The following is a 27,171-nucleotide window of genomic DNA, read 5'->3' as shown; positions in this document are numbered from 1 at the left end:
AGAGCATAGCATAACAAAACAAAGCATAGGATAGCAAAACAAAAAATGGCATTGACAAAACATAGCATAACAAAACACAACACATAGCATAACAAAACAGCACAACAAAAATAGCTATGTGCTGTTGTGTTTTGTTATGCTATGTTTTGTCATGTTATGCAATGTTTTGTTATGCTATGCCATTTTTTGTTTTGCTATCCTATGCTTTGTTTTGTTATGCTATGCTCTGTTTAGTTTTGCTATCCTAGGCTTTGTTTTGTTATGCTATGCTATGTTTAGTTTTGCTATCCTATGCTTTGTTTTGTTATGCTATGCTATGCTTTGTTGTGTTTTGCTATGATTTGTTATGCTATGCTATGTTTTGTTGTGTTTTATTATGCTATGCAATGCTATGCTATGTTTTGTTATGCTATGTTTTGTTATGCTATGCTATGCTTTGTTATACTATGGTTTGTTATGCTAAGCTTTGTTTTGTTATGCTATGCTTTGTTGTGTTTTCTTATGCTATGCTATGCTATGTTTTTCTATGCTTTGCAATGCTGTGTTTTGTTATGTATGCTATGTTTTGTTGTGTTTAGTTATGCTATGCTATATTTTGTTGTATTTTGCTATGTTTTGTTATGCTATGTTTTGTTATGCTATGTTTTGTTATGCTATGCTTTGTTTTATGTTATGTTATGCTATGTTTTGTTATGTTATGCTATGTTTTGTTCTGCTGTTTTGTTGTGTTAAGTTATGCTATGCTATGTGTTGTTTTGCTATTCTTTGTTATGTTATGCTAGGGTTTGTTTTGTTATGCTATGCTGTGTTTTGCTGTGTTTTGCTATGTTTTGCTATGCTATGTTTTGTTTTACTATGATAGGTTTTGTTTTGCTATGCTTTGTTATGTTATGCTTTGTTTTGTTATGCTATGTTTTGTTATGCTATGCTTTGTTGTGTTTTGTTATGCTATGCTTTGTTGTGTTTTGCTATGCTATGTTTTGTTATGCTACGTTTTGTTTTGCTATCCTATGCTTTGTTTTGTTATGCTGTGCTTTTGCTATCCTATGCTTTTGTTTGTTATGCTATGCTATGCTCTGTTTCGTTATGCTATGCTATGTTTTGTTATGCTATGCTGGTGAGGGTATGTGAGGGTGTGTGAGGGTGAGTGAGGGTGAGGGGGTGAGGGGGTGTGAGGGTGAGGGTTTTTGAGGGTGATGGTGTGTGAGGGTGAGAGGGTGAGGGGGGTGAGGGGGTGTGAGTGTGTGAGGGTGAGAGGGGGTGAGGGGGTGTGAGGGTGAGGGAGTGTGAGAGTGAGGGGGTGTAAGAGTGAGGGGGTGTGAGAGTGAGGGGGTGTGAGGGTGAGGGGGTGTGAGGGTGAGGGGGTGTGAGGGGGTGTGAGGGTGGGTGAGGGGGTGTGAGGGTCAGTGAGGGTGTGTGAGGGTGTGTGAGGGTATGTGAGGGGAGTGAGGGTGAGAATGTGTGAGGGTGAGGGGGGTGAGGGTGAGGGGGTGTGAGGGTGGTTGAGGGGTAGTGAGGGTGAGGGGTAGTGAGGGGTGTGAGGGTGAGGGTGAGGCGGTGTGAGGGTGAGAGGGTGAGTGAGGGTGAGAGTGTGTTAAGGTGAGGAGGTGTGAGAGTGAGAGGGTGTGTGAGGGTGAGAGGGTGAGTGAGGGTGAGGATGTGTGAGAGTGAGGGGGTGTGAGGGTGAGGAGGTGTGTGAGGGGTCAGGTGGTGTGAGGGTGTGAGGGTGAGTGTCTCCAATGAATGTCGCTGCTTCGCCTTCTTTGAAAATGTTCAGTGCTGCAAAAAGAACATGCCGCCCTAATTATCACAGCATGAGGCCCCAAAGTGATAATTATTACAGCATGCAGAGAGGCGCCCCATGCTGCTGGAGCACTCAACTGCACATTAATTATAGTTGAGTGCTCCAGCAGCCTGGGGCGCCTGTTGACATGCTGTGATAAGTGGGGTCTCATGCTGTGATAATTGTTACTTGCTGCACACAAGCTGTTCCACTGTGAAGCGAGTTCACAGACCTGAATCGGCTCGTGCCCATACTACAATCGGCTCGTGCACAGGTCTGTCTCCAGGTCTGTCTCCCTTGGAGGTAAACCCTGTGACAAGTAGTAGAAAAGCTTTATTCGATTTTTGTAAAGTTAAAAATCATAAAAGCAACAACATCAGAAATCAATACATAATGTACACAAATATAACAATACATTGAAGGAAAAAATAACTATGAATACAATAGATTTAAGGACACATTAAATTTTTCCTTTTTCTAAAAACACTCTTTAAGAATCCGATCATGATAGCCACACACAATTCATCATTTAAAACCTGGAGATACAATAAAGCTGGACGACAGTGGTGCCAGGAACCATGATTTTACAAGAGTGGTTTAATCCATCGGGCTCTCTCTTTTTGGTAAAAACCACAAAAACAAATCACATGAAGTGTTGATTGTTCAGCTCTCCCATCGCATGGGCAATTAATAAGCTTCTTTGACCAATCGTTGATATGGGGAAATGAGACTAGGCGATAAAAGATATCAAATCTGAACCTGGTAAGTAGGAACCTGTCAAAACCCCTGGAGCACCAATTCAAATAGGGTTGCATATTGCCCGATGTAAGCAACATTTGGTGCCGCACTACTGAAACTTTATTCAACTCTACCCCTAACCGCAGGGATTCCAGATGATACCAGCAATCTTTCTTCAGGTCTTTCCTCTGGATCCTACATAGCCCCTCTGGTGCAGTGTAAAACTCGGGTTTCCCCATATCTAGACAAAACTTTTGAATGTAAGATAACCACGCTATTTTGTGAGATTTATCAAGAGCCATAACATCACGAATGATCTCTCTGTTTAGTTCTAGCTCCGCTACGGTCCAGACCCTGAGCCAGAGTAATAGTGGTTGCATCGCAATCAGGTCGCTGATGTGTCGGACCCCCAGCTCTGCGTGGTAATTAAACACAGATAAACTAAAAAGGTACAGCTAAAATAAACCTTAAAAAAGCGTTTTCTACAATTTGTAATTCCCTGGTGTCTTGGATACCCCAGACACCAGCCCCATAAATGGCTGTACTGACGCATTTGGCCGAATAGATCTTAAGTAGGATTGCAGGGGGTCTTTTTCCCATCTTAAGCGAGAAAGCCATGAGTGCTGCAGTTGCTTTTTTAAACGACAGGATTCTACTCCCGATTGCTGGACCCCAACGTCCCCCGCCCTCAAGGACTACTCCCAAATATGAAAAGGTTTTAGTGGTCTGCACTTTTTCCTTGCGTGCAAACAGTTTGCAGGTTTTAGACTTACCCCTGGCACACGTCATCGCGAAGGTTTTTTTAACATTTAGAGTCAAGCCCCTAGACTCCATAAAATTGATATAAGCGTCTAAGGCTGACTGCAGTCCTCTCTCTGTCCTAGCCATAATGACAGCGTCATCCGCATATAAAAGGGACACCACTTGTTTAGAATTGATTCTGGGTGAGTCAATGACTTTGGACACCAGGACATCCTCTAATTCATTGGTATATAAATTAAAAAGAAGAGGCGCAAGGACGCACCCTTGCCTCACTCCACGTTTCACATGGAAGGGTTTGGTGCATTCACCGCTGGTTCCAAATCTAACCCTTGCCCTTGCCCCAGCGTAAAGTTGCCTTAAAAAAGAAATAATAGGCTCTTCTATTTTAAGGTTTTCCAACACCTTCCACAATCGATCGTGCCTAACGCAGTCGAATGCGGCACTTAGGTCAACAAATGCTGCATATAATTTTCCCGCCTTGGCCTGAACGTATTTCCCTTGAAGGAGTGTAAAATTCAGGACCTGTTCCACAGTACCCATCCCTTCTCGGAATCCGTACTGCACCGGGGATAGAACTCCTGCTTCATCTACCCAGGATAATAGCCGATTCAAAACAACCCTTCCCACAATCTTCATAAAAGAATCAAGAAGGGAGATAGGGCGATAACAGGAGGGGCTCTCTCTATCTCCCTTCTTGAAAATGGGAATGATGATGGAATCGGACCAGGTCCTGGGAAAACCCAGCTCACTACTTGCGTCCATAACTCTCTTCAATATAGGGGACCATAGGTCGACTGAATATTTGAACAAATCGATTGGAACCCCATCTATTCCTGGGGCTTTACCTCCCCTGCTCTGCTCTATGGCGATGGACATTTCGCCAATAGAAATTTCCAGGTTTACTTTTTGGAAAATCCGAGATGCCTCCTTATCTATGCCCTCCATGTCAACTAGCTTTGTGGTCCCCTCCGGATTATAGACTTCCGAAAAGAAGTTGATCAAGGAATTTTCGCTAATGGCAACCTCTAACCTAGCATTGTTTGTAACGTTAAAGAAAGGTGCGTTTACTGCACGCCAAAATTGGGCACTGTCCTTGGATTGTGCAGCAGAAACCAAGTTGTTCCAAGCCTCCTGTTTGATGTTCTTCTTACAATTCTTTCGGGATAGACGATAGATTTTTCTACAAGTAGCCACCTCAGCCGGGTCCCTATTCTTTTTGTGTAATGCAGCCTTGAGATGGAAATGTGCCCTAGAACAGGGAGCATCGAACCAAGAATTGGTCGTCGGCCTGGGAGTAGAACCTCTCCCCTGTCGGGACAGGCTATCTCGGATGTTTCGTGTGATAGACTCAAAGGCTGCCAGGGTCTCCTCGTGAGAGGCCTCAACATCTAGACACCTTTCGATTGAGGCAAGGGATCCCCTGACAATCTTGGCGAGCATGGCCTCCACATCAATCTGATTCCATTTGATAGCGTAGCCATTTTGTCTGGGCATATCGCAGAATTTTAACCATGACAATTTTTCTATCAATGTATTATGCTGGACCTGTGGTAGTTTGATGGCAAAAGAAAGGGGAAGATGATCACTAAACCCTACAGAGTGAGTAGTATAGCCTGTATACCAAGTGGCGTGACTTTCTGAGGCAACAATAAAGTCTATAATGGTACCATGCCCTCTCCCCACAAAAAGTTGCACTGAAATCGACACAAGGGGAGCACAATCTATTGACAAAGTCTAGGTTAAATGATGCCAACATTTCGTTTAGCGATTCGCCCCCGTCCAGATGGGAAAAGTGTGGAGATGAAACCTCCACACCTGCCCCTGTAAATCCACAGCCCCCCCACTTGATCACACAAATTATGATTAAAATCCCCCCGCAAACAATAATACAATCCCTCCCTTTTGTGGTAATAGCCCCATATAAGTCTTTGGTCAGGGAAGACACCAGGTCTGCGACTAAACATTTATTCAAATTATTATAAATGTTAAATCAAGATAATATCAAACTTGGAAGCCAGACGAATTAATAGAATCTGGTGGCAAGTTCCTAATTTGACAACCTTGATATTCTCAACACCCAGCAAGTTTGAAATATATATACCAAGCCCCCCGCTATTCCTCCCACGTTTGGAAGGTAGAGCAGCAGCATGAAAAGTACTATACCCGTTTAAATGAACAGGCTCAGTGGTCCAGGTTTCTTGGAGGCACAGGAATCCAAAGGAACTAACGAACTCAACCCAAGAAGAATCCAAAACCCTATCCCTGATCCCTGCAATATTCCAAAATAGAAACTCGGTATTCCCTGGTATGCTAGAATTAACAGCTAGTGCCCTATTGCTACGAACAGTAGGAAGCTCACAAGTCTGTCTAGCTCAGGGTTCTTCAATCTGTGGGGCGCGCCCCCCTGGGGGGGCGTGGCGCCATCCCAAGGGGGGCGCGGACTCCACTTCGATCTTCCCTTTGTGCCCGTTTCTTTGTCTGGGTGATTCTCCCAGGAGGGGGCCAATTCACGGAGTCAACAGCGTGCGAGGCAGGGGTCTCCTCTGCTAAAAACGAAAGCAAACAAACAGACACGCTTTCAGTTTTAGCAGAGGAGACCCCTTGCCTCCCACTGCAGCTGAAGCTGTCAGCTCTGTGAATTAACCCCCTCCTGGGAGAGTTAGCTCTTCCCAGAAGGGAGAGAAGGTTGGGCAGGGTGGGCTCTGGTCCAGGGCCCCAGCCTTTCAAGGGGGGTGGGAGTGAGGGGGAGTTGGGGGGGGCGGGAGTCCTTCAGTTATTTTGGGAAGGGAGGGAGAGGTTGCAATCCGGGTTTGGGCCATGAATCGGGACAGTGGGCTCTGGTCTGCGGTACTCGTGTGGGCACCCGGTGTTCAGGGATGTTGGTCTGCAGATTCGAATTTTAATCATAAAAGGTGTGAGGGTGGAGTGGTGGGTGTATGGGTGGGGGGTGGATGGATGAGTGAGGGGATGGATGGTGAGTGAAGGGGTGAATGGATGGTGGGAGAGAGGATGGATGCATGAGTGGAGGGATGGATGGGAGTGGATGATGTGTGTATGGTTGGAAGGGTAGATGGATGGGTGGAGGGGTGGATGGATCAGAGAAATGGTGGATGGATCGATGGGGGGGTGGATGGTGGATGAGTCGGTGGGTGGATGGATGAGAGAGGTGATGGATGGATTGATGTATTGATGGGTGAAGGGATGAATGAATGGATGGATGAGTGAAGGGGTGGATGTGGGGATGGATGGGTGATTGAGGAGGGTGGATAGACGGGGGGATGGATGGAGGAGTGAAGGGGTGGATGAGTGGTCAATGGATGGATTCATGAGTGGATGAGTGGATGGATGAGTGGGTGGATGGGTGAAGGGTGGATGGAGGGATGGGTGGCTGGGTGAGGGGGGAATGGAGAGAGAGGGGGAGGATGGATGGATGGATGAGTGATGACATGGATGAATGATTGGCAGAGTGGATGGGCAGGTGTGTGCATGGATGGGAGAGGAGCATGGAGATGGGTGGGTCAGAGAGTGCATGCATGCGTGGGGGGAGGGTGGAGAGCGGGATGGATGGGTGGATGGATGAGTGGGGGGTTGAGTGGGTGGATGGATGAGTGACTGGGTGGATGGATGAGTGGGTGGGGAATGGCTGGATGGGTGGTTGGATGGATGAGTGGATGGATGGATGGGTGGAGGAGTGGATGGATGGGTGGAAGAGTGGATGGATGAGTGGAGGAGTGGATGGATGAGTGGAGGAGTGGATTGATGAGTGGGAGGATAGCTTGGGTGAATGGTTGGATGGATGAGTGGGTGGATGGATGGATGGGTGGAAGATTGGATGGATTGGTGAGGGGATAGATTGGGTGAAGGGATGGATGGATGATGGATGGATGGGTGAGGGGGTGGATGGAGGGATGAAGAGGTGAGATGATGGATGGAGGGATGGAAGGTGGATGGGTTTGCAAGTGGTTGAAGGGGTTTGGATGTGGATGGGACTCAGATGGAGGGACGGAATGAATGGTGGGGGAGTTGGTGGATGACAAGGTGTACATGATGGATGGGGAGGGTTGTGATGACTTCCTTTGCTTTCTTGGTGCCATGAGAGTTGTGGTTCAGAGTGGAAGGTATTTGAATTGTTTGGCTGCTCCCTTGCCTATGTGTTACTGTTCTGTATTCTATGTGTGCTCATATGTGGGATCTATGCATCATGCGTGTGACATTTTGCGTGACGTCCAGCTGCTACTTGAATGCGGGCCCCCATGGGCAAGGTCAGGTTCCATGTTTTGGGTTCCGCTTGGTGAAGCACCCATGGTGTGTTCCTTATAGTGGGTTCATCACGGCGGTCCTCCCTATGGTTCACTTGTGCATGGTGCTTTACATCCTACAATGTATTTGTTTATTTGTTGGGGAGTTTGTGAGATTGGGTTCTCAGCACTTGCGGTGTTGAAGACTAGGTACCGTTTAGAACTGGATGTGGAGCACAGCCTGAGGATGGCAGTGGCAGGGATTCACCCACAGATTGAGAGTCTAGGTGTGGCTGGGCACCGGCACACCCGTCACATTCATGTTGGTGGTGTTGTTGTTGATCTGTGTCCTGTGTAAGGCAGGGCATCCTAGTGGGGAGAATTTGCGCACATTTTGTCTTGGAGGATTGTGTTTTGAGCTGTCTGGTACGCCTCTGTCGTTTCGTCACACCCACTCACAGGCCTGCAGTTTGCTAGGCACTCTTGTTGTGTTGAGCATTTTTTGCCGGATATGGCCCGTGGTGTGCGTGTGGCAGTCGATCATGTGGTGTGCCGGATTCCCGAGGTTTCTGTCGGGTGGTGGGGGGGCCCAACATCTGGGGGAATTCAGCTGGGGGGGCTTAACCTGGAAAAGTTTGAAGACCTCTGGTCTAGCTGTACTAGCATCAAAAGCTTCGGGAATAACGGAGCCTGGGTTACAAATGATTACTTCAGTACTGGCTTCAAGAACTTCGGGGTTAACAGAGCCCAATTTACAAGTAGTGTCTGAATGAGTTACGTCGCACAGCCCTGGAGCAATGACTGGGGCGGTGACATGGCGCAGCCCAGATAGAATGTCTGGGCAGCTGTCAATGGGTGCTGGAGATGAAAAGATTGTCGGACTAATTGGTGCAGAGATTTTGCGACTCAGTCAGTCCACGCCCTCCAAGTCTCGCAAACTGGCGTAACGATTATTGAGGGGAATTTGGAACCGGTTTAATGGCCAAGGATCGGGTGGAGCACAAGGGTCATTTGGATACTGATTCCAGGGATCCGAATAGGCCAAATGGACAGAATGTGCAGGATTTACTAACGACGGGGCGAATGGAGGTCTAAGAGCATGGTAGTGACCCTCGGGATGATAACGTTGACTCCTCATATAGTTAACCTGCAGGTGCCTAGATGGCCTAATTAAGCTTTCCACGTTGGGAACCCACGATCTTGGCTTTACCACTGGACTTAACAGTTTCTGGGATAGAAATAAGGCAGTTCTCTAGGGGTAATTGAGCTGTTACTTGTGGGGGAGGATCAGTTCAGAATGTGGCTAACCGCCCTTTTATCTTTAAAACTAATTATAATAATGTCCCCTAAGATGCTTTTTGGGCTGGGACCCAACCATGCAAGTCGTTGAACCGTAAGTATTTCACCATTTAAGTGAAGGGATAAGGGCCGGTTCTGTTTTAGCCAGTGAATGGCTTTATTTTTGAGTTGGACTTGGTCTTCCCTCTTGCCTGCTTCTAAAACTGGGACACCCGTTAAAATTACCACAAAAGGGGCCGCTTCAGGGGACAAATTGACTCTATGTCTTTTGGGAATATGAGGCCTGACCGTGACATCTGCAGCTATGGGGTTGGGTTAAGGACAGCTAGGTGTCGTACGCCCCGTGACTTCCTTATCCTGACTATTAGTATCGTGTCTGGGAGTTGCAGTAACCTGTGACACAATACTTTTTGGTTGTTTGGTGTTTTTGTCCTGGATCCGAGGCACAGGAGCCAGGGGAACGATACTAGGAGTAGGGGCAAGAAGTGCCCCAGATGGGTCCATGGTGCTCTTATGGGACCCCTTAGGAGCTTTCTCTAGATCATCCAACTGAACAGTTATCCTCTTAAGCCTCTCCACCAAGGGCAAAGTAAACGATCTAATCATTTTCTCAATACTCACCAATAAGTCTAGTCCCTGCTGATCTGGAGAATGAATGGTCATAGCAGACGGAGACGGTAAGCCTGCGGGTAGATGATCTAACTTTTTAATGCAGGGGGAGGACGTAGCTTTTTTCCTAGCTGTACCATGGCCCTTCCTTCTCCTTTTCTTAGGTGGAGGACCATGACTGCGGTGTACTTCCGCATCAATGGGCCGTTTATTAGTCTTAGGAGACGGCTCAATCACTACTGGCAGGGTGTCTGTCAAAAGTTCCACCTCATCTAGGATACTGACCAGCGAGGCGGAAAGATTGATAACAGAATTAGAAACAGCCAGGGAATTTGGGGTGGTAACCCTGTCCTGAAGCAGTAGGGGAATACTGGAATCAAGCGGAGGGTCTGGACTCTTAGGACCTTCGGCTCTATCAGTTAGCAGAGGCAGACCAGGAAAAATGGGACCCTCTGAGGATCTTTTACTCTTAATATGTTCAATCGAGCGGCGCCTGTTGGCACGTCGCTCGGCTAAGGCTAGGTCCCTATCAATCGTGGAGACCGTCCTAATGACAAAATTATCTAGCGTACCCCGTTTGGCTCCCCCTCAACCGTCAGTATAGGAATGGGTGATGACATTTCTATATTGTACAATAAGATTATGCAAACAAAGGCTAATAATAAAAAGTACTAGTGACCAAATGGAAAAGCAAAATAAAAGTATTGGCAATAACGTAAATAAATATACAAGAAACAGAGTAATGCCAAATGAAAGCGTTCCTTGCTTAGGTGGACTACAGGAGTAAACGATAAGCCCGCCCCGGCCTGTTCTGGCCTCGGAGGGCCTCAGAGGGCCCGCCCTTTGCCCGGGCTTCGCCCCGGGCGCTCCCGCGCAGCGGGATTCACAAATCCTTAAATAGGTTGAGCCGTTGGTGTGTGAGTGGGGCGGGCGGTCAGGGAGAGCGGGCCAGGTGTGACGGCCTCAAAGTTGCCAGGACTCCTGGGATACCGAGTCCCGGCCCCGGCGCTCGCAGCCCTGCAGCCCTGTCAGTCACCCACAACAGCTTTCAATGGTCCGTTCCTGACAGCAGTGACAATGCGGGACCCGCGAAGCGGGTTCCGCGAGCAGTGGAGGTTTCCTGATGATCCGCGAAGTAGCAGCAATGTCTCTAGTGGCGTCCCACAAACAAAACCGCAGCCAGGGCTTTTAGTGATGTGTGAGTGGGGCGGGGCGGTCAGGGAGAGCGGGCCAGGTGTGACGGCCTCGGTGTTGCCGGGACTCCTGGGATACCGAGTCCCGGCCCCGGCGCTCGCAGCCCTGCAGCCCTGTCAGTCACCCACAACAGCTTTCAATGGACCGTTCCTGACAGCAGTGACGATGCGGGACCCGCGAAGCGGGTTCCGCGAGCAGGGGAGGTTTCCTGATGATCCGCGAAGTAGCAGCAATGTCTCTAGTGGCGTCCCACAAACAAAACCGCAGCCAGGGCTTTTAGTGATGTGTGAGTGGGGCGGGGCGGTCAGGGAGAGCGGGCCAGGTGTGACTGCCTCGGTGTTGCCGGGACTCCTGGGATACCGAGTCCCGGCCCCGGCGCTCGCAGCCCTGTCAGTCACCCACAACAGCTTTCAATGGACCGTTCCTGACAGCAGTGACGATGCGGGACCCGCGAAGCGGGTTCCGCGAGCAGGGGAGGTTTCCTGATGATCCGCGAAGTAGCAGCAATGTCTCTAGTGGCGTCCCACAAACAAAACCGCAGCCAGGGCTTTTAGTGATGTGTGAGTGGGGCGGGGCGGTCAGGGAGAGCGGGCCAGGTGTGACAGCCTCGGGGTTGCCGGGACTCCTGGGATACCGAGTCCCGGCCCCGGCGCTCGCAGCCCTGCAGCCCTGTCAGTCACCCACAACAGCTTTCAATGGTCCGTTCCTGACAGCAGTGACGATGCGGGACCCGCGAAGCGGGTTCCGCGAGCAGTGGAGGTTTCCTGATGATCCGCGAAGTAGCAGCAATGTCTCTAGTGGCGTCCTGTGACTATAAGTCTCGTTGGCGGCAGCGCCCGCCAGCGAGACCTAAAAAAGAATTTTAAACATGGTGTACTAATTACAGACAATTAAAACAGCATACAAATGTCTGTGCCCCAATTCTTTCCCAGGAGTGTGGAATTTCCACCACCTGACGCCCTAGATTAATTGTTTGGTATCAAAGGCAACTAGTTTTCATTTTTATTTTATCTCACTGCCTTCCAGTTTTCAGGACTGCAGTATGGATGTTTGAAAATGTTTGCATGCCACTAAAGGCAAGATTTGAACCCATATGTACAAGTTGTTCAAACTTGTATGTATTATTATGAATACTAAAGCTATTACTATTAAAGTGAGCTCTCTCAAGAATTGCTGTGAGCTCGGCTAGCATTACCGAGAGTGGTTCCAGTATAAAACTGTATACACCTCTGCAAAATGTAAGTTTGAAGTCACTTATAATGCTCCCTAAGTGCTGCCTGATTATAAGTGTTAACTGATTCTATTCATGTACATGCTGAAGCATGAAAGCAAGATTTAGGATCGTTTGCATTCAAATCAAGATATATACACATAATGCATTTTGAAGTAAACGTTTTCCTAAAGTACTGTGCAACTTTAAGTACCACTTTGAGGAATCATATTTTTTGCAACAAAATAATCCACATGAATAAATATATGTGTATATTTGCCAATCTGAAAATCTGCTAAACAACAGTAAATTGACTTTATCTCCACCCCATTTTTTCTCAGTCGGGGGGGGGGGGGGGGGGGGGGGGAGTGTTTTATTCCAGACCTTGTCAAAACTAAGGGCCTGAATTGGATCTCGGCTGATGGGTTACTTCATCGTAACATTGACAGATATCCAGTCTGCCAAAAAATAAATTCAATAGGATAGAATGAGATTAAAATGTCGGCGATGGGATATCTTATCAGTCACCATTGTGATGAAGTAACCTGCCTGCCGCGATCTAAATCAGAGTGGTACAAAAGGGGGTGGTGATGGACGCAGCATCTGAACCAATCAACCCAGATCAGTTGACTGGGGGTGAGTGTTTGATTTGCTCAAACGCTCCGTCCATCATCCCCTTTTGTTCGCCCTAAATTGGCAGGGTATGCTCAGACGCGAGTCCCTTGCTCACTTGGCCACTGGATTCAAGATAGCCTGGCTGATGAGGATTATGAATCCGAAACCGGTCCCAGGATGCTTGTTTCCGGTTCAGGGAAGACATGGCTTGGCAGTTCGGGCTGGACTGTTCCCATGAGGCACAGGGTCAGACTGATTTGCATATGGCCATGTCTGAACTGGGGTGGCTGAGTGAGCTAAAGAATGGTGATGGATTAAACCCAGATCAGTTGACTGGGGGTGAGTGTTTGATTTGCTCAAACACTCCGTCCATCATCCCCTTTTGTATCGCTGCGATCTAAATCAGGCCCTTAGTTTTGACAAGGTCTGGAATAAAACACTCCTCCCAGACTGAGAAATGCCTTTTCCAACATAGGAAGAGATTGGAGAGGAGTTGATGATTATCATCAGGCACTATTTCCATATTCTGTATGTAGATTTGAAAAAGGGAGGCAAAAATCACAGCCTGGCTAGATTTTAACTTCTGAGTTAATGAGTTCTGGTATAATCAAAGAGACTATTATCAGACCTCCGATATGAGAACACTGCCATAATTTGCACCTCACTGCATAGCACCAAAGGTGACAAGTATTTTTTTTTTTACAGGACACGCAGATTTCTGAAGAAGCTCGTCCCACAGACAAGTAGAATATTTGATATATGTCTGCACCCCTGATTTCAGCAAAAAGGACAGAGCAACTGCAGAAACAGTTCTCTCCACAGTATTACACAGTGTTTCGATTTACCGATTGTTTAGCCCCATTACTGGGAGTTACACTAAGCACTGGGGCTGATTTTAACTGGGACTTTCATCACTTTAATCACTGCGGTCATGTGTTTTTTAAAGCTTGTGGAAAAACTAGACTATGCTGCATAGTACGAACCTAGGACTTGACCAAACCCTACCCTTAGAAATAAGTATTCAGTCTATAATAGCATACAAACCAACACTCCGCTAAGCAAGCACTGTTTATCAAGCCAGAAATGGCTCTATTTATTTATTGCAATTTTATATAGCGCGAACATTACCCGAAAGTGTCAGAGCGCTTTACAAAAGAACCAGTTGCAATACATAAGGACTTAGGATTACATGAGTTACATAAAAGATACAAAACGAAAAAGTATGCAAATGGGCAAGTTGTAAAGTCACACAAGGAAGAGATACAAACAAAGAAAATTGCAAATGTACAAGTTGTAAAGTCACTCAAGGAAGAGATACAAATGGATAAACTCTAAGAATCACATAGGAATGGTAGTGAGTACAAGGGTCTACTACATATACTGGTGGTTAGAGTTATCTCTATACACATATATATACGAATAGTAGATTTGCTCGTGTTTACCTTTACTACTTAACAAAACAAATCCTCCACTTAATTCAAGTTAGCAGTGACTTTCAACAATAAATCCCAAAACGACACATATGATAAGCCACACAACCTTGAGTTTGGTGGAAACCATGTGACCAAGAAGCCTGACAACATCCGAAGACACGCTCAGGCTGTACAGCGTGCTGTACCTTTAAGATGCACCCGCCCAATCAGCAGCTTTGAAATGTTTTCGCGCTAAACACTGCGCGTCTATGCCGCAAGAAGCTTAATTTTTGTACTTGTCCCAATTGTCGAGCCGCGTTACTCCTTCCCGTGCCAGTAACGTTTAAGGGCATCCAGGTTTGCTCAAAAGAACCAGGGTAATACTTTCGGTGTCCGTCATACTGTCCCTTTTGACAAGCTGGAAGTAGCGGTAGCCGACAATTAAAATCTGACAGATTTTATATTATTGTTACACCCGCCACATACCCGCTGGTAGTTTTCGGTGATACTCGCAGTAAAGTTGTACGGTTCAGGGCAGAAGTATTGACAGCCGCTGGTCGTTTCGTTTACATAGGCAGCCCAGGCATGTCCACAGTGCTGGGCGGAGCAATCGGCAAAGCTGCCAGGCGTGGCCTGCCGAGGGCAGCATCATCGAACTGACGGGACCCAGCCATAGCGTATAGCTCCCATTGGATACAATGATTTTTCTTTCCTATGAGAACTAGTGTTATGCTTATCTGCCATTTTAATTCTCAATATCTTCTTGTCAACTGTGCGCCCATAAATAGGAGAACGAAGTTATATCCGTAATGTGATACCTCTCATTACCAAGCCTCCGTTGCTCCTCGTCATTTATCTTCCAGACCCTTTTTTTTCTCCGACTCTCATATCCCGTCCCTTTAGAGCAAGGAACAAGATGAGACTTAATCGTTGAACAGTTAATCCACATTTTGTCTACTATCAAGTCCACCAGTCATCAAATCTGCTTTTGCTTAATATATAGCCAGCATAAGACATCCTGTGGAAAATGTCTGAAGAGGTTTCTGCTCAGGTAAGAATCGATCAGGACTCTGTCCTCACACGTTGGCATGTTTTCTGAAACAATAAAGAAAATAGTCTCACACGATTGGCTTATTGATGAACCCACTAAAGGTCATCTCTGATATTTTGGAAAGCATCATTATGAGGAGGGACTTATTTTCTACATGAATTTGGAGCGAGTAATTGCAAGGAGCTGCATACACTTACCAAGTGGCCGTGGGTCATATATGACATATGAGGCTTTTTAAGCAATAACAGTTTTTTTTATCATTCTGAGTATTGTCTTACAAATCCCAACATGGCACCTGCTGTTGGTGTCCCACATGACATGATACCTCATGGCAAATATGCACATAGTCCTGTGGTATTTAAAATATAAACATTCTTGTTACCTAGGTTTTGTTAAGGAATTGCTTATAAATGCTAAGAAATAATAATCACTAATATGCAATAGTATCTTACCCCAGCTAGACTCTATGCACTGTTTGGCTCTCAAGAGTCATTCTGGAGGGGGGGGTGGTGAAAGGGGCGCTATGATTCGTGTGGTGGTACTGTGACCAACCAGGTCCAGATTTTCTGGTGAGAGATATTGGTCGAAATGTAACTGATATCTGCCACCATTTGGTATTCTTAGCGGGAGATACGAGGGAGGGGATGAAATGCATGTTAATTACACACACGTGTAAACTCCTCACACATTTATTTGCTCGAAGCTCGCTTAACAATAGCTCAAGCATGTAAACAACAAACCCTTCTCACCTCAATATGTGGTTTTCCAAACTATGGAAAATGTTTGCCATGGAACAGTTTGCTACCTTATTAGATAACAGGATAAGCAAATTCGGAACGATCTGGACCTCTTCTAAAACATTTATTAAAAGTACGGGGAGACAGGGCCAGGACACACATGGGCTTCTTCATAGATCAGGAATATGCATGCCGCTCCCCCTTGTTTAGTGCAGAAGATGACCTACTGTCCAGTCAAAATTAAGAAGCACATTCAATTAGAACTTGCTTAACTATGCACTGGCAATATACTTGATATGTTGTACAATGGTGGATTCTTATTCTTTTTTTTGAGATACTATAATAAGGAAAACTGTATTCAATTGTTGTCTGCCGCTTCTCTCCTGGATTTGCATCCAAAATGACCACTGTTAGCTATCTAATGTTTGCCACTTCTCCCCCTATTAACGCAAGATGGCCCTGTGCTGCAACCACTATGCTCACCTCTACCCTGGACCGTTAACTTAGAACCTATTCGCCTTCAGGCACCTACTACCTCACCCTGCACCATCTCCACACCGTCTGCTCCTTGCCTTAGTCAAGAAAGCTCTAGTTCGACCTCCAACGCACCCACTTTAGATAACGGACACACCCTAACACAGCCCCAACACACACACTGTGCACAAGAATACCATCCCCATTTCTAGATCATTCACCGCTTAGCCCCCCTCAAACACAATCCTGCCTTCTATTGTAGGATCCACCCTTCTCAAACAAACCCTCTACATTTCCAACCTCAATGACACTGTCCTCCCCTCCACTGAAGTGCATCCGCCCTTTACAGACACCGGGCCAGCCACCTGTCCACACTCACTCAGAATAGGAAGCCTCCACAACACACTTACCCAGTTCCTGAGCCGAACAGAACAAAAACTTGAATCTTTAGCCAATGACATTTCTCAGGTAAAAAAACGACCTTGTGATTCAAGCCAAGCTAACACTCATTCCCACTCCAAGAATACAGCAATGTACTCCCTGTATAAGATCTCCAAGAGACAGCCTGCAAACCTGCTGGACCTCCATTCCTTTGAGCCGCATGTCCCACAGACACAACCCAGCTCTCATCCTCCTATCATCTATGGAAGCGGAATCACTCAACAAATCATACATCACAATAACCCAGTAAGTGGATCCAAGCCTCCCACTACTAGTCCCTCAAACTAACATATCGCTTAGATCACCCATTCAATGCACCACTATCCAGACGCTTCACTCAACTAGTAATAGTACTAACTCTCTAACATGCTTGCTCCTGAATTGTTTTTCAGCAGCTAAACATGCCACAGAAATTGCTGAAACTATACTGGCTGACGGAATCGACATTGCATTCCTAAGCTAAACCTGACTTAACGAACACTCAACTTCTATCCTAGACCTGTTCACACCACCTGGCTATTCTATCACTAAACAGGACATACTAGCTACAGAGTGGCAGGCTAGCTTTCATTCACAAAAAAGAAACCTAGCTTACCACCCTAGAGGTCATAAATTACTCGACCTTTGAATTCGTCAGAGTCGAAATCACAACCATAGGCAGTACCTCTACCAAATTCCACACCATCTACACCACCCTGGTGATTGCACACTCTTCTCAGGAGAAGTAATTGGCCTAATAACACGATTTGCCCTTACTGACACCAATGACGTGTTCCTAGGTGACTTCGGCCTACACTGGAATGAGACAGAAGACACCACAGTCCGTAGCCTAAAAAACCTTTTTGATGAATGATCTTAGGCAACTCTGCAATGGACTCATTCCTATTAAAGGCACTACCCTAGACTCGATTATTACCAGTAGTAAACTTGTCTCTATTCGATCCATCATGCCCAGCTACTGGTCGGACCACTGTCTAATACTATTCAATCTCAAGACCTCCCCCATATCCTACCGAATCCCATCCAACAAACCCACACACCTGGCAAGGAAGATCAAACAAATTCCACCAACAGAGCTGGAATCCTGAATCAGCGTCCAATTATATTTTCAACCTCTCCTTCACACGGTAGATGACCTCACCACCCATTACAGCTCAACGATGACAGATGTTCTTGACCAAGTGGCACCACTCAAACTAAAGCATTCTAGAAAAATCCACTCTAAATCCTGGTTCAATTTGGATCTTAACAAAGAGAGGAGGAAAATAAGACAGATGGAAAGGCTATGGAGACAGAACCCCTCACCAGCACACCTCTCACTCCTAAAAGCCAAACTGCTCTCCTATAGGAAACACATCTTTAGGACAAAAGCCTCTTTCTTTTGCAACCAAATTGACCTTGCGAAGAATAGACCAAGGGAGCTCTTCAACATAATAAAACAACAAACTACCCTCACCTCCCAACACGAAATAATAGTCACCAATGAACGCTTTGCACAAATATCCAACTTCTGGACTGACCAAGTTGTAAAAATTAAACCCTCTTTTATTCATGACTGCAGTCTGATTTCCCAACCCACCTGCTGCATGGGCTCTCACTGTACCATGGTAAATCTCCCAAGACTTAACTAATGACTGGTGTACCCCTAGAATAACCAAAGAAAAAAAGGCTCTCCAAAAATTGAAAGACAGGAATAAGTGGACTGACTTCAAACCAATAACAGAAGAAGTCTTCTCCGTTATCGCACACTTGAAACCCACCTCTCACATTTCCAATCCCCTCCCATTCTAGTCTGGAACCTCACCATATTATTTCCTCCATTTTGGACTTAAAAAACTATCTGGGGGGCGTGGCCAAGATGGCGGGCTGAGCGGTCGCACTTGCTGTGAGCTCCGCCGGACCTGAGCCCTTAACCTACTAATTTAGCACTGGTCTTCCCCCCCGGGACCGTGCATTTGGCGAGATATAGACGCTGGATGTCGGAGTGGAGGCTGTGAGGGCGGAAATCGCCGGCATTGGAGGCTGAACGGTCCCGGAGTCCTGGCCGGGTGCGAGGAGGGCCTTTGGCCCGGAGCGGAAGTAGAGCCGAGGCTTGGTTTGGGAGACCGCCCGCCTTGGTGACTGCGGAGGAGCCACCGTTGCTTCTCGTCTGACCCCGACCTTCACCACAGCACCCCACCCTGCGGTGAACCCCGAGGAGTTGAGTGGCTTGGTGCCCGGAGGCGGGGCATCGAAGGAGGGAGCCGCGGGGCTGGGCATTACGCGAGGCCGTGGCTTTGGCCTATACCGCCGGACAGTGAAGGCACCAGGAATCGCTCGCCTGATAACCCAGCGGAGGTACCTTCTGGGTAGAGGACTGCGACCCTGGAACCGCAAGTACTGAGAAGGGGGTCGAGAGACTTGATACTACGGCCCAGGAAGATCTCGCACGTGGCGCCGAGATTGCGTCCTACCTCTCCAGGAGCCCCGGAGGCGCCCTTGCGGAGGGATTTAGCGGAGATTGGATACCTGTGTCCTCCCCCGGATGCGATCCCTCGGCCGCCGATTCATCGCCTTTGAGAGACTGGGGAAGAAGGCGTTTGGTGTGAAATGTCCAGTACAGACTTGGAGGTAAAGCGGTGGTACATTGGGAATTAACGCGGCCCCCCATGTTGAGGTGCCTGAGAGGAATTTGCCAGACCGATTCGAGGGGGGCCATCTGAAGAGGAGTCGGGGAGTTTGCCAGTGGTGTCGGCGGTGGTGGACGAGGCACAGGACCGGACGGGCCGGGCCTGGAGACTCGGGTGGGACGCCAGTCCCCGGGTTGAACGGATCGTGGGCCGCTCCATTGCTCGTTGGGCGAGACCTGCTGGAGGCTGTTGGTAGCGGCCTGGCTGGAGAATCGACTAGCGGCTTTGTCGAGGCTCCGCAGAACATTCCGGAAGGCGCCCTAGTAGACTCAATGGCGAACAACAAAGGGTCCAAGAAGGGGGATCGCACCCTACCGGACATGTTGGGCAGGAATGCCGCGAGACAGGATAGGGGTCAGCCATCCCCGAGTCTTCCGGGCGGCTCCCAAGGAGCGAGTGGAGGGGAGCCCCCGGTCACGAGATCCTTCCTTGAGTCCCTCTTCGGCACATTGCGGGACGACTTCCAAACCCTCAAGCAGGAGGTGGCGGGTGAGGTACGGGAGATACGACGGGAGGTGGATGGCCTGGGAGAAAGAGTGGCAACGGTGGAAGGCGCTGGCCATGCCAGGGACGAGGAGATTACGCAGTTGCAGCAAGAGGTTATAAGGCTCCGGGACCAGAATCTTGATCTTCAGTCACATACCGAAGACCTTGAAAACCGTTCCTGGAGGAACAACATCCGAGTCCGGGGTGTTCCGTCCCGAGAAGAGGGGGAGGATGTGGCTGCATACCTGCGGGACCTATTCAGAGAAGTGCTGGGTGAATCGGCTGATTTCCCTATTCATATCGATAGGGCGCACAGAGTAGGCCTACAGCGCAGGGCCTCGGCGCCCCCCCTGGACATCTTGGCCTTCCTGCCGGACTATCCCCCGAAAGAACGAATACTCCGCGAGGCACGGAAGAGACCGTCCATGGACTTTAGGGGTCACCGTGTGGCACTCTACCAGGATCTTGCAGCATCCACCCTGCAGAAACGCAAGGCCTTTAAAATTGCGACAGATTTTCTTCGGGAGCATGGCACTCAATACTCCTGGGGGCACCCTTTCCGCCTTATTTTTCGGTGGAACTGAACTCTACACCAGCTGCGTTCTCCTCAGGATACATGTGGGGTGCTGGGTATCACTGCTACGGACGACGGAACATTCACACCTCGCCAGCGCCGTATCACCAGGGATGGCTGGCAGACGATCCCTGGCCGGCGGTCGTCGGCCTCCTCAACGCGACCGGGTTCGCCTACTGCAGCTGCAGACATGGATGACGCGCCACGAGCTATAGTCACCGACGCTGCGACAAGTGAAGTTGCGCTGACAGCTTGAATGAACTCCGGGGGGAGATTGACATCGCCATGACTTTAACGCAGGTTTGGGGGGGCGGGGGGACGGGGTAGTGCGTAGTGGCTGGACGTCCACTTTTTTGACTTTCCACAGGCTTGTCCGCTACGGACCGGACTTGGACACTGGTTTCTGGTGGGATGTTGGGGGATCCGGGGGGTGGGGTCGGGGTTGTTGGGACAGTCCCAGTTGCGGGTGGGGACTGGGGTCAGTTTGGGAGTTGGAGGGGGTGGAAACAGTTCTTGGGGGGATTGGAAGGGGGGGGGACAGGCAGGGGGGAGGGATCCGGGTGTTGGCGGGGGGGGGGGGATCGTCCAGTGCACAATGGGGTTCCTTGTTATTCAGACAATGCATATGCTTCTTGGTTTGCTCAGACTTGACTGCCGCAATTACAGTTTTGACTTTCTATTTGATTTGCTGAGGAGAGGGGGGGGACGGGGTGGGCTGTCCAGTGCTTGTTGTTGCCTATAGCTCTCCGGACATTGGCTGGGCCTCTGGTTTTGATCGATCACTTCTGCCCCACACGTGATAGTGCTCTGTTCCCTATTATGTCACCTCTATCACACGGCAGCGTTTGTGCCCCTGCTGCCCTGGTACTGTGGGGCCCCATTGCTTCCTGCTACACCCCTTTGCATGCCTCCTGACACTTGCAAGGTAGTGACTCTGAATGTCCGGGGGCTGAATAATCCAGTCAAGAGACGGGCGGTGCTCTCACTTCTGGAGAATACCCAGGCGGACATTTGTCTTCTCCAGGAGACGCACCTCCTATCGCAAGACACGCACAGACTCCGTTCTCATAAGTTCCCTACACAGTTCTTTTCCTCTTGTACTACTAAAACGGCGGGGGTGGCGATACTAGTAGCCAGACACTTTAGGGGAGAGGTCCTCCACAAGTTTACCGAACAAAAGGGCAGGCTCCTTGCATATCGGTTCAAGATTGGGGGCCTCCTGTTTACGATCGGGTCCCTATATAGCCCTAATGAAAGGCAGGACCGCTTCTTGCAGACCGCAATTGAGGATATCACTTCCTCCCAGGACCGTCATATTATACTCGGCGGTGATTTCAACATGGTCTTTAACTCTGCAATGGATAGATCGGCGCAACGCTCCCCGCAGGTAGGGGAACTCTCCGCGGACCGTAAGGCTCAGCTGGAGGAGGTTGACCTCCTTGATTTGTGGCGACGCATGCACCCCACGGATAGGGACTACTCGTACTATTCCCATAAACACAAGACGTACGTGAGATTGGACCATCTTTTGGTTACCTCCCCGGTGCAGGCGCTAACCTCGGGGTTGGAGATAGGTGTGATCTCCCTTTCGGACCACGCCCCAGTTGAGGCTACGTTGTGTTTGCCGCCGGCCGTTTCTCGGCCCAGAACATGGCGTCTACGTGACACGCTGTTACATAGGAAGGAGGTGGTGGTCCGTATTGAGGAGGCGATCCGGGACTATCAGTCCCATAATGACAACGCCGACACTAGCCGGGCCATGCAATGGGCGGTGATCCGTGGGGAATTCTTGGCAATTTCCGCGGCTGACAACAAAGAACGGCAGGCCAAGAGAGATGAACTCACAGGTCGGGTTAGAGAATTGGAGCAGATACATCTTAGGACTGGGGCTCCCCGGATCTGGAGGCAGCTTAAGGAAGCGAGGAAGCTTCTGGCAGCCTTGGATCTCGATCGGGTGGAGTATGCAGCACTCCGGCTGCGTCACACCTTTTATACTGGAGGTGACCGCTGTGGCAAATTGCTGGCCCACAAGCTTCGGGTGACACGTCAGAATCAGCTAGTTAAGGAAATTTCTGATCAGGCAGGGAACGTGGAGACGGAGGACGCTCGGATCGTGCCCGTTTTCCGCGAGTTTTACAAGGACCTTTACACTGGAGAGCCCCCGGACGAGATAGCTATGACTGCCTATTTGGATTCGGTTACGTTGCCATCCCTGGATCCTTTGCAGGCGGAATATTTGGATAGAGACATCCGGATAGAGGAGGTTATCTCTGCTATTGCCAGACTTAAACATGGCAAGGCGCCTGGTGCCGATGGCTTCACGGCCCTTTATTATGAAACCTTCTGCACATCTTTAGCCCCCGTACTGACGCATCTCTTCAATTCCTTTGCTGATCCCGGAGCTATTACACCTGATCTACTTCGGGTATCTGTTACGGTTATCCCTAAGCCTGGGAAGGATCCGAAATACTGTGGGTCCTACCGACCGATTTCTCTTTTAAATATTGATTTGAAGCTGTACACTGGGATTTTGGCTGTGCGCCTAGCTCTTCACTTGCCCGGTCTCATCGACCCTGACTAAGCAGGGATTGTCCCTGGGAGACAGACAGTGGACAATACGAAACGGATTGCCCACCTTTTAGAGAAGGCTTCCCGGATTGCGGGAGAACGAATGATGCTGGCGGTGGACGCAGAGAAAGCTTTTGACCGAGTCCACTGGCCCTTTTTGGAGCGCGTTTTAATGAAAGCGGGGATAGGGGATAAGTTCCGATCCATGATTCTTAACTGTTACAAGCAACCATCTGCTGTAGTCCGGGTTAACGGGTTTACGTCTGCGACCTTTGACATTGAACGCGGTACCCGGCAGGGCTGCCCGCTCTCGCCCTTACTCTTTGCTCTTTATATGGAGCCGTTCGCTCAACGGGTGCGTGATAATCCTGCGGTGACCGTAATCCGGATGGGGGGCTTCACGCACGCTATCAGCCTCTACGCAGATGATGTCATCCTGTCCATTGACAGACCCCGGACGGCCCTTCCGGCGTGTATAGAGGAATTGGACTCCTTCGGCACGGTAGCGGGGTTTAAAATGAATATGGGGAAGTCGGTGGCTTTAGACATCTCCCTCAAGCCGGCTACCAGAGCCTATTTGCAACACAGGTTTCCTATGCTTTGGTCTTCGGGTGCAGTACCTTACCTGGGGATTCAGATTGCGCCCACTCTGCCGGCCATGGTATCAGCCAATTATCAGGAGCAAAAATTAGGGAGGAATTAGGGCGATGGACTCGCGGGACACTCTCTTGGCTGGGCAGGATAGCTGCTGTCAAAATGACGATTTTGCCACAAGTACTTTATCTTTTCCGGGCCCTGCTGCTCCAACCGCCGGTTGGGTGGATACCGCAACTACAGGCAGATGTTTCACGCTTTGTTTGGCAGGGTAAGAAGCCTAGAATGCGAAGAGCCCTCTCGCTGCTGGCCCCCGAAGCGGGCGGTTTGGGGATACCAGATTTCCGCAAATACTTCCAGGCTGCGCAGCTCCGTTATCTAGTGGAATGGAGTAGATGGGAGTCCGATAAACATTGGCTCTACCAGGACCAGGCGGTTGCGGGGAGACCTTTGCAGGAGATTCCTTTCTTGCGTCGTCCCCATAGGCCAAAAAACCTCTACGCTTCCTTTATTACGAGGGTCCCCCTACGGGTATGGGATGCTACTAACCTTCCACACGGTCTCACCACATTTCCGTCCCCGCTCACACCGCTAGTAGACAGCCCAGATTTCACACCAGGACTGGAGAGAGGGGCATTCACGCATAGGAGGCAGGCGGGGTGCCGAGCCCTGTGCCATTTGTATAGCCCTGAAGGGGTTGTCCCCTTCTCCCAACTTCGTCAGGAGTTTTCACTACCGGAGAGCGACCGACACCGCTATATGCAGGCTCGCCACTGGGCCCTCCAGCCGCAGGTGAGAGAGTCAGCCGATAGGCTTTTTCTTGCTTACGAAAAGTGGCTCTTATCGCGCACATCGGATGCCAAATTGATCACAGATCTCTACAAGCTTCTGAAACCACCTGCTACACACAGCTATCACCCCGGGAGGGAGCGCTGGGAAAGGGAATTGGGGAGGACACTAAGCCCTAGGGAATGGTAGCACATATCTTATAGAGCACGGCACTCGGCATACCACATGGGGCTCACTGATAATCTGACCAAGGTCTCCATGAATCATGAGTCCATGAATTTGATCATAGCAAGGAGGACACATGTTGGAGGGGGTGCGGGCACCGGGGGACACTCACGCACATTCTATGGGAATGCCCGTTGCTGGAGCCTTACTGGAAGGAAGTGTTAGATAATATTGATACACACTTCAACATTGAATTACCACGCTTCCCTGCTTACACCTTGTTGGGGCTTCCAAATGGCTTGATGTACCCCCTCAGATCCCTTAGGGGCAGACAGATAGCGATAGCTCTAGGCTCTGCAGTCCAAAACATTTTAATACACTGGCACACTGCTACGATACCATCCACCACAGGTTGGTTCCATAGGCTGTGGCATGTGTTGGGGATGGAGAGAATGTCCCTCACGGTGGCGGGAGATGTGGAGCAATTCAGGGAGCTCTGGCAGCCATTTCATTCCCTATTGCTCACGAAATTTAGAGAGCTCACCTGCCCTAGGTACCTCCGCCTTCTGCGGCTTCCAAGCCCGATGGGGCCTGCCCAATGATTTGTTACTGAACTTTTTCTCCAAGCGAGGCATAGCGTGCTGTATTTTCCTTCTGGTTGGGGACTGTGCACTGGACGAGGGGTGGGGAGGGAGGGGGAAGGGGAGTTGGGGGAAGGGAGTTGGGTTGTTGAGGTTCGGGGTGGGGTTGTGCGGGGAAAGTCATTTCATGCTGTGACAGAACATGATGTATATTTCTGTGGGGGCGTAACCCGTTAAGATGATCTTAGCTGAGGGTGCACTTGAGCTTTGTGGGTTATTTACGCCCTGTCGTATTGCTCTTTGAAGATATGTCTTGTCCCAACATGTTATGTCGAATAAAATACTTTAAACCTAAAAAACTATCTGTCTCTCTCTCTCCCTCTCCCCCTCCGACACCCCCACCAACAACCCGACTACCTCCAACGTGGCCAAGTTTTACCCATTCACAGAAAACCAGGGCAGACCCAAATGACCTCAAGAACCTCAGACCTATCACAAACCTTTCTTTCCTAGCCAAAAAAATGGAGAAGTGTGTCCTGATTCAACTCATCCATCACATAGACTAATTCAACCTCCATGGCACATTCCAATCCAGTTTCAGAAAAGGCTGTAGCACAGAAACTGTGATGCTCAGATGACACCTACCGATGCCTAGATAAAGGCAACTCCTGCATCCTAATCCTAGTCGGCCTATCTGCTTTATTTGATAACGTTAATCGCCCACTTTTACTAGAAACACTCAAGAACTGCACTGGTATCAATGGCACAGTCCTGAGATTGTTCACTTTCTACCTACAACATTGATCACAACAATGCAACTCCTTATGGCACAGCTTTCCAAACTGTGCGGCGCGACACATTACTGTGTCGCGCCCCAGCCGTAGGTGTGTCGCGCCATGAGATTACTTCTACCGGGAATCGGCAGAGCCGGGCTGCAGGGTCTCTTGGAACAGGTGAAAGAACAACAAAGCCCCATTAACACGCACAAGGTCTTTAATGACCTGTCAAGTGCTCGGGTGCGGCTGTGAGCGGTCCCGGGATGACAAACACGCCGGGGGGATTGAAGCCCTTTAAGCTTAAGGCTTAATACTGAGTACCTGTAAATCGCCACCTTCGGGGAAATATGTATCTTACAGTTTACTTTGGCGTGTGCAGTGGCAACGGGCCACGTTGTGCTGCTGCAAGACTTACCGGTATTCACAGCTTTTCCTTCAGAAGATGGGTGACATAGAGTGCATGTGAGAAATTGTGTCTTATGTGGTCGAATGTAATGTGTGTGAGCCAGTGATGTCTGTAGTTGTTGCTGTCGATGGTCATTAGCAGGTTCAATTTTTTTGCTTTTTTTATTATCTGATTAGAGTCCACAGCTGCTTATCTGCACAGTGAACTTCCCTTCAACTTTTGTGGCACTGCTAGGAAGACAGGCCTCTCGCTTCAATGCCTTTCACGGATCGTTACTTAAAATTTTCTTACTGCAATGTTAAAGGAGAGGCATTGATGTATCCTTTTAAATGTGAAATGGCCTGGGATCACTTTGAAATTGCTTTTGCCTCGCCTGGGACCCTGAAATGCTGTTTTTACCTTTGCCTTCACCCAAACTGCTCCCGGAACCCGCTCCGCAGGTCCCGCTTCGTGTGGGGCTCCTTGTGGGAGGCTGACTCTGCAGGGCTGCGAGCGTGTTGCGGCGCAGGACTACAAGTCCCAGGAGCGCCAGCAACCCCCAACCGCCACCACCTGGGACGCTCTCCCTGCAGCTCCTCGCTGCAAACAACAAAGTTAAAAGGCGTCTCCGCTAGCTGCAAGTTGGATCACTTTGAAATTGCTTTTGCTTCGCCTGGGACCCTGGACTGCTGTTTTTGCCTTTGCCTTCACCCAAACTGCTCGCGGAACCCGCTCCGCGGGTCCCGCTTCGTGTGGGGCTCCTTGTGGGAGGCTGACTCTGCAGGGCTGCGAGCGTGTTGCGGCGCAGGACTACAAGTCCCAAGAGCGCCAGCAACCCCCAACCGCCACCACCTGGGACGCTCTCCCTGCAGTCCTCCCTGCAAACAACAAAGTTAAAAGGCGTCTCCGCTAGCTGCAAGTTGGATCACTTTGAAATTGCTTTTGCCTCGCCTGGGACCCTGGACTGCTGTTTTTACCTTTGCCTTCACCCAAACAGCTCGCGGAACCCGCTCCGCGGGTC

The 27,171-nt window shown here is 49.1% G+C and overlaps 2 protein-coding genes across 3 annotated transcripts in view; one reads left to right on the top strand and one right to left on the bottom strand.

Annotated features, from left to right (window-relative positions):
• FANCD2 (FA complementation group D2) overlaps positions 1 to 14,470 on the bottom strand; it is a 1,101,131-nt gene extending 1,086,661 nt beyond the window's left edge. The window contains exon 1 of the mRNA XM_086938826.1: positions 14,347 to 14,470. The gene's annotated coding sequence lies outside the window, so the exon portion shown is untranslated. The remainder of the gene's footprint in view (positions 1 to 14,346) is intronic.
• Positions 14,471 to 14,498: 28 nt separating this feature from the next.
• LOC147692642 (uncharacterized) overlaps positions 14,499 to 27,171 on the top strand; it is a 159,062-nt gene continuing 146,389 nt past the window's right edge. Inside the window, exon 1 of one of the 2 annotated variants that reach the window (XM_086938824.1) lies at positions 14,499 to 14,911. In XM_086938824.1, the coding sequence (XP_086794950.1) occupies positions 14,888 to 14,911 (24 nt within the window). In that variant the 5' untranslated portion in view covers positions 14,499 to 14,887. The remainder of the gene's footprint in view (positions 14,912 to 27,171) is intronic. The other variant, XM_086938825.1, reaches the window with a different exon arrangement.

The sequence above is a fragment of the Lissotriton vulgaris genome, chromosome 9 (assembly GCF_964263255.1).
Source record: "Lissotriton vulgaris chromosome 9, aLisVul1.2, whole genome shotgun sequence".
Lineage (NCBI taxonomy): Eukaryota > Metazoa > Chordata > Amphibia > Caudata > Salamandridae > Lissotriton > Lissotriton vulgaris.
Note: the sequence above shows the minus strand (reverse complement) of the source record. Positions and strands in the feature narration are given on the sequence as shown.